Raw genomic sequence first — 13,979 nt, 5'->3', positions numbered from 1 at the left:
GATTCAGTTCCTTGTAGATCCAAGATGTTAAGCCTTTGTCAGACTTGGAGTTGGCAAATACTTTTTCCCAGTCTGTAGGCTGTCTCCCTGCTCTTTTGATGGTTTCTTTGGTTTTGCAGAAGCTTGTCAGTTTAATGAGGTCCCAAAAGGGAAATAAGAGAGCAGAAGTATGGGTGAACATGGGTGTGGTAAAGTAGCAAGCCAGTTCAAAATTTAAATTTTCTGTGATTATCCTTATTCTCCCATGTATGTGATCGAGAGCCTACTGTACTTTTGGGGAGGAAGGAATGTATGTGTATATTTTAGTGAAGAAAATTTACCCAGATGGTCTAAACACACTATAAGTCATAAAAATAAGAAACTTGTGTAGCCATCAGTTTTTTGGGTTTTTTTAATGCTGGTGGAATGAATGTAATAGATAGATCTTTTGGGTCTTGAAAAAGATTATGATTTAGAAGTATGTTTTCTTCTTTAGTTTCCTCACCAAGGAAACTTTAATGTGTATTACCAACTAATTTGGTATGTTTGCCTATCCCTTCCTCTAGCTGTAGTAATTCAGCTGCTACAACCGTAGCTTAGAGCCAATACATATGTTCCTACAAAGTCCCTAATTAGAATGTTAGAATCTTTCTTGTTTCTTTTTTCGAGTTATGGATTATAAACTGAATAATATTATTTGGAAGCCAGGACCAAATTGTGAAGTTTCTTGTATAGAAAAGGTCTTCAGGCTTTTCTGAGTCGTCTTCTTATTATTAAATAAATACACACACACACACACGCCAATATATTTTTAACATACGTGTGTATATAGTTTCTCATAATATTTCATAAATTTAATGTTGAAAATAAAAATTTTATGCAAAAATTTGTTCATTTTTATTCTAAGTCATATTCTATGAGTTTGGAGGCATATATTATTAAAATACGTCTTTTTTAAAACCGAAAGTCACTTAATGATTTTTTTTTAATTAAGAATCATAATGGAGCATACCCCAGAAATTCACATAGAAACTTTGTTAGGAAAGTGAACACACACACCATTGTTTGGTGCGATGGTATTGGTTATTTCTATAACAGGGAATAGGAAATGTTTCACATGGTTTAGCTTCATCTACAGTCCTATTTTTGGTAATGTAGATACTTGGAATCTGAGAGTTGTCCAAAAAATAAGTGGAATAGCTCTTTATAGAATTCTAAAATTCCTCAGGTATGAGATAATTGGAGACATTTTCTAAATAATTATGTTCAAGCCTAGGAATGATATGAAACACAGTGCTATGAAATTTATACACATTTTCACCATTTCAGTTTTGAGTAACCTAAGCTAAGAACATAATAACTAAGAACATAAACTAATTATGATGTCATTAATTTTTTCAGTAGGTCAGGAATTAAGTTCTATATTATGGCTTCATTATAATTTATCATTTGACTTTAAACTTGATGAAAAATAGTCGTAGTTGCTTTCTAAATCTTCAACCCTCTACACCCATGAATGAAGTTCCTCAAAACACATTTAAACTGAATTGATATCCATTAAGCTATCCCCAGGGATAAGCAGGAAACCCAACTCCCGATTCATGCTGTGAAGCATTTTGGAGCCTATTGGACATTGCTAGGCTTAATACAACTATTAGGACTTCAGAGAATTCACTCTTGTATAGTCCATTCTTGATAGCTTGTTACAATATTTTTGATGACCTGGTTTTTCACAGTTGATCTCCTGTCACTTTGAGATTGTTTATTTTTAAGGCTTTTATAAGTCTTGGAAGACACGGACAACAAGTGATCCTCCCACCTCAGCCTCCCAAAGTGCTGGGATTGCAGGCATGAGCCACCACACCTGGCCATCTACTTTATGCTTTTATTTAATATGTGTACTATTGTTGTATGATGATAAAAATAGTAGTTTGTATCTGAATCCCTCTTATCCCAGAGAAAGGCACATAAGCATCTAATAGCTGTTACAAAATATATCAAAAGGATGGAAATCATTGTTGTACTAATTTCTCTAAGCAATTTTTAACATGAATTGTTTTCTTAAATTTTATCTAATCTGTACAGGCTTCGGAGTATCAGTTTAATAGTGGTATATCTTCTCAGTCTTCTACATTTTCCAATACTATTTCTGTGCAGGGCTTGATACAATGTAGGTTGGATCTGAATAGCCATGTATTGGACTGTATATACCATATTGCTTTATAATAAGTAGGAAAATAAGGATTTAATTCAAATTGTTTTTATTCATTGGGAAAACTATTTGGAAATTCTACTTAACTGCCAAGTGTTGTATATTTCTGTCATGATCATATGAAACAGATATTTGTGAATTTTAACACGTGAGAATAAATTGCATATATATTTAATTTAATATATATGTTAACATTGAGTTTTATAGTTTGGATGTGTGTGTATGTGTGTGTGTGTGCATACATGCACATAAAAAATAAAAGTGCTTTGTAAATGGTAAAACATTATGCAAATGTTCTAGGGTGACATTTTCATAGCTCTTAAAGTTGCACTAATTTCCACATGCCCACATAGCTTTTCATATCACAAATATCTGTATATGTGGGCTTATTTTTTAGTTCTGACATTTTACAATTTGTCCTTTGTTTACATGCAGCAAGGAGTTATGGGCGAAGACGAGGTAATTCATTTCTGTTTGTTATGGTATAACTTTCTAATTGATTTTTACTGATCAATGCTGTAATTAATTATTTCAGATTTTTCACGCGATGTGTGAAAACTCACAGAATTGTGTTTTGATTTGAACACTTGTCAAAGTTTTGAATTCTAAATCTCTTAACCTTTGAAGCATATATTCATACTAATTATGCTGTTTAATCAACTTTCTCCTTTTAAAAACTGTCTAGATTTTTAACTACTTTTTAAAAAGATACTTTTAAGCCAGGCTCGGTGGCTCAGCCTGTAATCCCGCACCTTTGGGAGGCTGAGGTGAGTGGATTGCTTGAGCCTGCGGGTTCAAGACCTGCCTGGGCAACGAGACCTCATCTCTACAATAAATCAAAAAATCAGCCGGGCGTGGTAGCGTATGCCTGTAATTCCGGCTACTCGGAAGGCTGAGGCGGAAGGATCGCCGGAGCCCAGCAGGCAAGGCTGTGGTGGCCGGTAGCGGCCACTACACTCCAGTCCGGGCGACAGAGTGAGACTCCAACTTAAAAAAAATAAAATAAAAAGATACTTTTATATCTTTTAAGATATAGCTGCTGTTTAGAGTTTGTCTGCTTAAGAAATGTGAAGGTGACATCCAGTATGATTTTTCTACTCTAAATATATGACTGATTGTCTTATCTATGGTATTTAATTTACATCTCTAGATTCTTAGTTCTGTGTTTGACCCAGTTGAAAATAGCGCATGTACCAAATAATTATTAACAATGATTTGTAAAAATCATGTGGCTAAGATTTCTCTTTCTTCTAAGAATATAATCCCTTCTCTCTCTTTCTCTCTCTCTGTCTCCCTCCCTCCCTCCCTCCCCGCCTCCGTCCCCTCCCTCCCCTTCCTCCTTTTCCTTTTCCTGTCCCTTCCTCACCATGGTATTCTCTTCAGGGTTCTTGTGTGGTATCCTAAGGAAAGACCTAGGACTGTTTGATGCCAGGACTATTATTGAACTCTCTAGGAAAAGCAACTGATGTTTACCATGGCTAAAACTCCTCTCCCTTTTCCATGTGCAGAAAAGTAGATGGGATTAGGGGAAACAAAAGTAGCTTTACACTACTAGATTCTCCTCTAAGTGAACAATAATCACAATATTTATGTAGCTCTGCATATTGCAAGTGCCACACTCAGTGGAAAGGATTTTCGTTGACCTCTAAAAATCTTTTAGCCATAGAAGATAGACAGTAATAATAGTGCCCTTTGATAAATTTTATATATACAAGTCAGTACTTCACTTTCTTTTCAGCTAGTCATGAGTGTGTGTACTTTCAAAACAAACAAGCGAAACCATTTGCCAACACTGCCAACCAAAACTAGTATTTTATATTTTTAAGTGGCATGTCCAGTTTTATACTTCAGATCTTCTGAATTTAACTTCATGTTTAGAATATGGTTTTTTCAAATGTTTTACTGAATCTTTCAGTTCTTCATTCTCTAACCAAAAGATTAGAGGAGATAGAAGCTCAAGATTTAGGAAACTAAAGATGAATAACCTTTCTAAAGACTACTTATTAGCAAACTAAGGAGAAAGAGGAACAATTTGAATTTTAGTACCTATTTTCAGACCTATAGACTATGCTATTCTAATAATGGCTCTTTAGTTATCTTGAAAACAACTCACCAATCTGATTTTTTAGGCACTTTTGAACCTGTGGAGCAATTCAGGATTCTATTTTTGTTATATACATTTCATCTTTTAACTGTTGTGGTTTATGTTTAGTCTAATTTAGTATAGTCCCATGTAAATATCATGATCTTGGAAGTTCTTAGGAATAAAATAGGAAGAAGTCGTGTTATTGTTTATCTTCATCTCAGTTCAATAATTGTAGGTTATGATTATGATAATAAGAAAAAGCAAAAATATCTTTTCATACTTTTAGATAGGAACTTACTATCATTCCTATATATCTCCATTCCCTGGAAAATATAAAGAATTCTTCTGTTTCTGAACTTCCTCCCAGCATTGGAAAGAGGAAGAGTCTCATGGTTTTAAGACTCTATTAGTTCACAGCTGACATTCGTCATACTTATTTCACTGAGTATGGGTGGGAGTATGAATGCTTAAATTTTTATCTCAGATTATATGGCATTAGCAACTTTTTAGTCAGTCATCTGTGAAGAGCAGGAGTCTGCTTTTAAAATTTTGATTGTGATACTCCCTTCAAAGTTATTCTAGAAATGGCTACTGAATGATTTTATTTGATTTTGAAAGGTCTCTGACATGATAAGTGATAAAAGTATTTTTTTAAAGAAATCTGCATTCCAAAGTAACGACTCAGAAGTAACTAAAAATTGTCACCTGACTCTCTTCCCATTTTTAACTCATCTTTTCCCATCCTATAATAGATATAATATCAATCTCAAACTGGTACTCTTTAAACCACCAAAGACCTTCTTTTATGAACTTCATGTTTTAGATTTGATCCATCAAAGGAACTGCGTTTAATCATTTAAAAGCAACTTGTATGTCATACCTTCTAGTCATGTGGGATGGATCATACAGAGTTGATAGGATTTTTGCCAAAAATAAGTCATAGTTCTTTTACCAGTGCAGTGATAGGTGAATAGTATTATTTTCACAAGGCATTCTGACTTTCACTTTTGTTGTCTAGTTTGGTAAGAACTATTTTTTTCTTACTTGCTGTCTTTAACTCACCTTTCAGCCCAGACACAGAGAAACTTTTCATTTAAAGGATATCCCACTTGACTACAGTCAAACCAAATTACTACCAAAATGACTTTATATACAGGGTACCAAAAATATACATATACATTTTAAGCAATGTTATTCATGTATTACTTTTCAAACTTGAGTGAAATTATGGTAGCAATGTGTAGTGTGATATTTGCTCAACTGTATTTCTGCCACTTTCTTTGTCCTGCCTGTCGCATGGTTCACTAGCATTCATTTGATTAATGCCATCTTTTGAACAAATGTCACATATACTTAAAATGTTGTATACATTTTTTGGCACCCCCTGTATTTGAGTTTCTTAATAATGTCAATAACAACTTTAAATCAAACAAGCTGTAGATATTAATGTATGAAATATACCTTGGGAATAATCAAAATGTATTTGTATTGCTAGTAATTAAGAAAAAGCAGGCCGGACACCATGGCTCATGCCTGTAATCCCAGCACTTAGTGAGACCAAGGTGAGAGGATTGCATGAGCCCAAGAGTTCAAGAAAAGCCTTAGCAAAACCTCATCTCTCTCAAAAAAAATTTTTTTTTTTAAATAAGCAATGTGATTGTGTGCGCCTGTAGACCCAGCCACTTGGGACGTTGATTGCCAGAGCCCAGAAGTTCGCATCTGTGGTGAGCCATGATCCTATACTTCACTCCTGCTGGGGCAGCACATTGAGATCCCAACTAAAGAAAAAAAGAAAAAGAGAGTGAGAGAGAGATCGCTTTTCCTGCTTTTCAGTTGGAACTTACTTTCTACTGCTGTGCATGTCTGTCTCCAGGGAGCCATAAAGAGTTCTTCTTCAGAGTTGCCTGGGGAAGCAGCGTTTAGAAGGATGAAGGTTCACATGGGGAGCTAATTTTAATTCATGTAAAATCACCTATCTTATGTATTTATGTTTTGTTCATTGTTTCTTTCATTGCATTCTAAGAGTGAATATGTTGGTCTGAGAATAAACATTTTGAGAGTAGACGTTGTGAAGGTAGCTGTAAAGTATAAACTTTCTCCTTTCAACTTTTAAACTATCTCAATAGCATGATCTGCTCCTTTGTTAAAGGATTAAAGGGCTCCTGTGCTACAGAAAGCATAAAAATATGTAGAATATTTTGAGTAATAGACATGAAAAACCCTCTCTTAGTTCATTGTACTAAGCCCCAGGGAGCAATCTTTTGGAGCAGGTTAGCCTCCACTTTGAGTTAGTAGATTACTTGTAGAATGGAAAAACAGGAGAAATAATTTTAAAGAGAGGCAAATAATGGAAGTTTAATTAGGTTTTATTTACTCATACTGTATAGCCACTCAGACTCACATACTATAATAAATAAGGAATTACTAATAATATAAGATATGATATACTGTTTTAAATTTGACCCAGGATTTTTTTTATTTGGAACAACCTTGTGATGTACCCAAAGCGTACATTCCCTAATATCATCACTACTGAATTTTTATGATTAAGTCAAGGCTGAAGTCCTCATTTTTCAAAAACAATTTTAGTAACTGTCAGAATAGGTAAGATCTCTAAAATATATAAATGCCAGGATAATACTCCAGTACACAGTGGTCAGCAAATTGTGGCCCACAGTCCAAGCCTCGTGTTTTCATAAAGTTGTAGTGGAATGCAGCCAGTATTTACCCATTTATCTCCTTTCTGTCTGACTGCTTTGGAACCACAGTGGTGGCACAGTTGAGTAGTTGCAACAGAGAATACATGCCCTGCAAAACCTAGAATATTTATATATGGCTGTTTACAGATAAAATTTGCGAACACCCCTCCCTTCCCTATCTTTTAAGAGACTGACTGTACCCTATATCCAGTCATATCATTGTTATAGAAAACAAATTTTAAAGAACTTAATTTTAAGACAAATATAATTATATCTATAAATTAAGCAAAATTTACAAAGACATATAGGGTGCTAGGTTATAATTTTTTAAGTTAAATATCTTTTATGAGAAAGGGAAAAACCTGTTATTGGGGAAAAATATGCTTAAGCCATTAGCATACCTTATAATGCCTTTCTCAGTTCTTTGCAGAAGCATACCTGATCAGTGAATCTATCTCACTAAACCAGTGATGCTCAGTTCCAAACCTACTTCTGTTGTTTTGATAGTTTTTTGAATCCTTGTGTACTAAGTAAAAATCTTGCCATCCCACTGGTAGGTTATCTAGCCAATAACCTAAAATGACTGCAGACACTGGAAGATAGAAAGAATATTCATAGTAATTATTAATTTATATAGTTTGTGTTTTATTTTCAGAACAACGTTCAGTAAATTATGGATAGTGCATTGAGATCAAAGAAGCATGCCTAGATTCAAGCTGCAAATTGACTATTTTTGTGCATTTGCTTTTCTTTTCCTGCCTCTCTCTGATGATACATTGGGAAATGTCCTCATTCTGGGATTTCAGAAAAAGGCTAAAATCGGAAAAGTCAAGGATAATTATGAATGTCTGGGTTCAATAGCATGGGCTCCAGTGTCAAAGTTTGTAATTGTCTATAACTTCTCTAACATGTATGTATGTGTGCTGCATATACACTTACATGCCCAAGGAGTTCAGATATTAGGAGACAGCTGTTATTCTTATTTAGATTTTTTATCTCTTATTACATCTTTCATCTATAATCTTTATTGTAATTACTATTTTGCCTTTAAAGTTATACATTTTAGGTGGCTGACTGGGTATAAGCTATTTTACTTACATTTGTAAGTAGAGTTTTTTGAGCACATAGTTAAAAATGTCTCCAGTTTTCAGCCGGGCTTGGTGGCTCAGCCTGTAATCCCGCGCCTTTGGGAGGCTGAGGTGAGTGGATTGCCTGAGCCTGCGGGTTCGAGACCCGCCTGGGCAGCGAGACCTCATCTCTACAATAAGTCAAAAAAAATCAGCTGGGCATGGTAGCGCACGCCTGTAATTCCGGCTACTCAGAAGGCTGAGGCGGAAGGATCGCCGGAGCCCAGCAGGTCGAGGCTGCGGTGGCCGGGAGCGGCCACTGTACTCCAGTCTGGGCGACAGAGTGAGACTCCAACTCAAAAAAAAAAAAAAAATGTCTCCAGTTTTCTATATTTTACCTTAAGAACAATTTTGGAATGTTTCTGTACTTTTGCTCAACAAGTATCTTCTCCCTAGGAAACTTTTTCCCACTGCTTTTTCTTCTCTACCCTTTTCTGTTTAAAATGGTATCATTTTTTTTTTCACCTTTGAATTTTTTATTTTAAAATTGTGGGGTACAATTCAGGGTTGGGTATACAAATATTCATTGTGCACGGTACCCTTACTGATGAGGTGTGCTCCCCCCTTCCCCAGGCAGATTCCCACTGTTGCCAATCCCACCTCCCTGCCCTCCCACACCCCCGTAGTTTCCCACTACTAATCCTTTTCTTATAGTATTATAATAGTTGTTTAAGGTCCACTTATGAGTGAGAATATGTGATACTCAGTTTTTTGTTTCTGTGTAAGATCACTCAGTATTATAGACTCTAAGTCCATCCAGTTTGCTACAAAGTTCATGATTTTGTTCTTCTTTATGGCTGCGTAATACTCCATTGTATATATATACCACATTTTTTTTATCGAGACCTCTTGATGGGCAGCACAGTTGGTTCCATGTTCTTGCTACTGTGAACAATGCTATGGTAAACATACGTGTGCAGGTATCTTTTTTATAGAGTGATTTGAGTTCTTCCAGGTATATTCCCAGTAGGGGGATTGTGGGGTCATATGGAAGGTCAATTTTTAGAACTTTTAGGAATCGCCACACTGTTTTCCATAGAGGCTGTACTAGTTTACACTCCCACCAATAGTGTAGAAGTGTTCCCTTTTTGCCACATCCTCTCCAGCGTCTGTTATTTCTTTAGTTATTGATGATGGCCATTTTGACTGGAGTTAGGTGGTATCTCAGTGTAATTTTAATTTGTATTTCCTTGATGACTAGTGAGGCTGAACATTTTTTCATATATCTGTTGGCTGCTTGGGTGTCTTCTTCTCAGAACTGTCTATTCATATCTTTTGCCCACTTTGTAATGGGGCTGTTTTTTTCTTTTCAGCATGTTTGAGTTCCTTGTAGATTCTAGATGTTAGGCCTTTGTCAGACATATAGTTGGCAATAATTTTTTTTCCCAGTCTGTGGGCTGTCTCTCTGCTGTCTTGATGGTTTCTTTGGCTTTGCAGAAGCTTGTCAGTTTGATGAGATCAGACTTGTCTATCTTATCTCTTATGGCATGGGCACTTGGGGTTTTGATCAGGAATTGGTTGCCAGTTCCAATTTCCATAAGACTGTCTCCAGCGTTTTCTAAGGCTCCTATACTTTGAGGTTTTGTGTTTAGATCTCTGCTCCATTTAGAGTTGACTTTTGTGTATGGGGATAGCTAGGGGTCCTGTTTCAGTCTTCTGCGTGTGTGATCAGACAGTTTATCCAGCACCATTTACTGAATAGGTTCTCCTCTCCCCAGTGGTTGTTAGTAGAGGCCTTATCGAAGATGAGTTGGTTGAAAAATTGAGGTTTTGTTTCTGGAATCTCTGTCCTGCTCCATTGGTCTATATGCCTGTTCTTGTACCAATACCAGGCTGTTTTAATTATTGTAGCCTCATAGTAAAGTTTGAAGTCTGGAAGTATAATACCTCCTGCTTTGTTTCTTTTGCTGAGGATTGTTTTGGCTATTCTTGGTTGTTTATGTTTCCATATGAATTCCTGTATTGTTGTTTCTAGATCTGAGAAGAATGTTGCTTTTAATTTGATGGGTATTGCGTTAAATCTGTAGATTGCCTTAGGTAGAAATGGATGTCTTAACAATGTTGATTCTTCCAATCCATGAGCATGGAATATTTTCCACTTGTTTGTATCATCTTTGATTTCTTTGAGCAGTGTTTTGTAGTTAAAATGGTATCATTCTTTGTAAATCTTCTTTTAAAGAACCTTGAGTTAGAACCTCACTTCAACCTTGGTTATAATTAATCTTCTCTGCTTCTGAAATTCTCATATTTTATATGTATATCTTTTCCTATTACAAAACTTTAATTTGTCCTTCATTCATATGTATATATCCATGTTTATGTATATGAATATATGTGTATATTTGTATATAAAAGTATATGTATACATTTTAAGTTAGAATCACTTATGTGTGTGTGTGTGTGTGTGTGTGTGTGTGTGTGTGTGTGTGTGTATAATACTTCATTCTTTTTACCGTGTAGTAGGATCAAGAATTTTGAGTTGGATTTATTTCATAATTATCCAAAGACTATAAATGAAGTGTTTGGTGTCAAAATCAAGTGATAATTTTTAAAGTCAAAATAGCAAGCAGAAGACCAAAAAAAAATTCTTTCACGTATAACACTGTAACTCTAACAGCACTTTTTAATTGTTTTAAGTGTAGGATATGCAAATTAATATCCTTATAGTTCTCTGTTACTGGTCCTAACAGCAGGTAAATACTACCTTTAAAATTATTTCTCTCACTAAACAAAAACCACTTATAATTCTTGTGGTTTTTATTTTTTTTATTTTTTTTTTTTAGATGCACTGTTTTTTTCTTTTTTTAAGTTTATTTTTATAATCAATATTTTTTGTTATGATATTGTGGGGTACAGTTAAGGGTTAGGTATACAAATATGTTTTGTTCAGGCACCATTGTTGATAAGAAGTATTTCCCCATCCCCAGACAGATATTTACTATCAATAATCCCATCTCCCTCCCCTCGCATAGTTTCCCACTACTGTCAGTCATTTTCCTATAGTATTACATTGGATATTCAAGGTCCATTATATGAGTGAGAACATGTGATACTTGGATCTTTCTGTGAGAGGTCACTCAGTATTATAGACTCTAGTTCCATCCAGGTTGCTGCGAAATTCATGATTTTGTTCTTTTTTATGGCTGCGTAGTATTCCATCATGTATATGTACCACATTTTTTAATCCAGTCCTCTTTTGATGGACAGCATGGTTGCTTCCAGGTTCTTGCTATTGTGAACAATGCTGCGATAAACATACATGTGCAGGTATCTTTTTTTATAGAGTGATTTGAGTTCTTCAGGATATATTCCCAGTAGGGGGATTGTGGGATCATATGGGAGGTTGATATTTAGAGCTTTTAGGAATCGCCACACTGCTTTCCACAGAGGTTGCACTAGTTTACACTCCCACCAACAGTGTAGAAGTATTCCCTTTTCGCCACACCCTCTCCAGCAGCTGTTATTTTTTGAGTTGTTGATAATTGCCATTCTGACTGGAGTTAGGTGGTATCTCAATGGTTTTGATTTGATTTGCATCTCCCTGATGATTAGTGAGGTTGAACATTTCTTCATGTGTCTGTTGGCTGCTCGGATGTCTTCCTTTGTGAAGTGTCTGTTCATATCTTTTGCCCACTTTATAATGGGGTTGTTTGTTTTTTCTTTTCAGCACATTTGAGTTCCTTGTAGATCTAAGATGTTAAACCTTTGTCATACCTGATGTTAGCAAATACTTTTTCCCAGTCTGTAGGCTGTCTCCCTCCTCTCTTGATGGTTTCTTCGGCTTTGCAGAAGCTTGTCAGTTTAATAAGGTCCCACTTGTCTATCTTCTCTCTTAAGACCTGTGGGTTTCGGGTTTTGTTCAGGAATTGGAGGCCAGTTCCGATTTCCATGAGGGTATGTCCCTCATTTTCTAAGGTTCTTATGGTTTGAGGTTTTACATTTAGGTCTCTGATCCATTTGGAGTTAATTTTTGTGTATGGGGATAAATCGGAGTTGTGTTTCAATCTTCTGTGTGTGGTCAGCCAGTTTTCCCAGCACCATTTACTGAATAGGTTCTCCTCTCCCCAGTGGTAGGTGGTGGAGGCTTTGTCGAAGATTAGTTGGTTGAAAAATTGAGGTTTTGCTTCTGGAATCTCAATTCTATTCCATTGGTCTATATGCCTGTTCCTGTACCAATACCAAGCTGTTTTGATGATTGTAGCTTTATAGTAAAGTTTGAAGTCTGGTAATGTGATACCACCTGCTTTTTTATTTTTATTTTTTTTTTGCTGAGGATTGTTCTGGCTATTTTTGGACGTTTGCATTTCCATATGAATTCCTATGTTGTTTTTACTAGTTCTGAGAAGAATGTTTGGTAATTTAATGGGTATTGCATTGAATTTGTAGATTGCCTTAGGTAAGATGGACATCTTCACAAAGTTGATTCTTCCAATCCATGAGTATGGGATATTTTTCCACTTGTCTGTGTCATCTCTGATTTCTTTGAGCAGTGTTTTGTAGTTTTCATTGTAAAGGTCTTTCACATCTTTGGTTAGGAAGATGCCAAGGTATTTCATTTTTTTGTGGCTATTGTGAATGGAATTGTGGTTTTTATTTGGGTTTCTCTTTGTTTATTATGGTGTAAAGAGATGTGATCCTCTTTTGCACATTTATTTTGTATACTGAGACTTACCAAAGGCCTTTATCAGTGTAAGAAGGTTTTTGACAGATTCTCTTGGGTTTTCAAGGTACATAATCATATCCTCTGCAGAGAGAGATAACTTCACTTCCTCTTTTCCTATTTGAATACCCCTTATTGCCTGCTCTTCTCTGATTGCTCTAGTCAGGACTTCCAATACTATATTGAACAGGAGGGGTGAGAGTGGGCATTCTTGTCTTGTTCCAGTTTTCAGGGGAAATGGTTCCAGTTTTTGTCCATTTAGGAGTATGCTGGCTGTGGGTTTCTCGTAGATGACTTTTACTATTTTGAGGTATGTTTCCTGTATGCCTAGATGTTTGAGGGTTTTTATCAAGAAGGGTGCTGGATTTTATCAAATGCTTTTTCTACATCTAATGATATAATCATGTGGTTTTTGTTTTGACATCTGTTGATGTATTTAATTACATTTATGGTTTTTCAAATGTTGAATCAGCCTTGCATCCCAGGTATGAAGCCTACTTAGTCATGATGGATGATTTTTGAGATGTGTTGTTGAATCCGGTTTGCTAGGATCTTGTTGAAAATTTGAGCATCTATGTTCATCAAAGATATTGACCTGTAGTTCTCTTTATTTGTTGGCTCTTTACCTGGCTTGGATATCAATGTGATGTTGGCTTTGTAAAATGATTTGGGGAGAGTTCCATCTTTTTCAATCACCTTTTGGAATACCTTCAGTAGGGTTGGTATCAGCTCCTTCTTAAATGTCTTGTAGAATTCTACTGGAAAGCCATCTGGACCAGGGCTTTTTTTGGTAGGTAGTTTTCTAATTACGTAGTCGATTTCCTTGATTGTTATTGGTCTATTTAGGTTCTCAATTTCTTCTTGTTTCAACCTAGGTAGGTTGTGTGATGTCTGAAAGTCCTCCATTTCCTTAAGGTTTTCAAGTTTCTTTCCATACAAGTGTACATAGTAGTCTCTAATGATCTTTTGTATTTCTTCAGGGTCAGATGTGACTTCATCTTTTGTGTTTCTGTTTGTGCTTATTTCGTTTTTTTCTCTCTTTTTCTTGGTCAGTCTAGCTAGGGAACCCTCAATCTTGTTTATCCTTTGAAGAACCAGCTTTTTGTTCATTGATTTTTTTTGTATTATCTTTTTGTCTTCTATGTCCTGGATTTGGGCTTTTATTTTGGTCTTCTGGATTCTTCTGCTGAAATTAGGATTTTTGTGGTCTTGCTTC

The 13,979-nt window shown here is 35.7% G+C and overlaps 1 protein-coding gene across 6 annotated transcripts in view; it reads left to right on the top strand.

Annotated features, from left to right (window-relative positions):
• The window catches only part of CPEB2 (cytoplasmic polyadenylation element binding protein 2), a 76,690-nt gene that overhangs the window by 32,327 nt on the left and 30,384 nt on the right, over window positions 1-13,979 (top strand). For 2 of the 6 annotated variants that reach the window (XM_021717243.1, XM_008067350.1), the window contains one exon: window positions 2,627-2,650. The exons of the other annotated variants lie outside the window; for them this stretch is intronic. In XM_021717243.1, the coding sequence (XP_021572918.1) occupies window positions 2,627-2,650 (24 nt within the window). The remainder of the gene's footprint in view (window positions 1-2,626; window positions 2,651-13,979) is intronic. 6 annotated transcript variants of the gene reach the window in all.

Source organism: Carlito syrichta, unplaced genomic scaffold, assembly GCF_000164805.1.
Source record: "Carlito syrichta isolate Samal-C Ts95f unplaced genomic scaffold, Tarsius_syrichta-2.0.1 Scaffold309483, whole genome shotgun sequence".
NCBI lineage: Eukaryota > Metazoa > Chordata > Mammalia > Primates > Tarsiidae > Carlito > Carlito syrichta.
The sequence above is the reverse complement of the archived record's forward strand: the minus strand, read 5'-3'. Positions and strand labels throughout refer to the sequence as shown.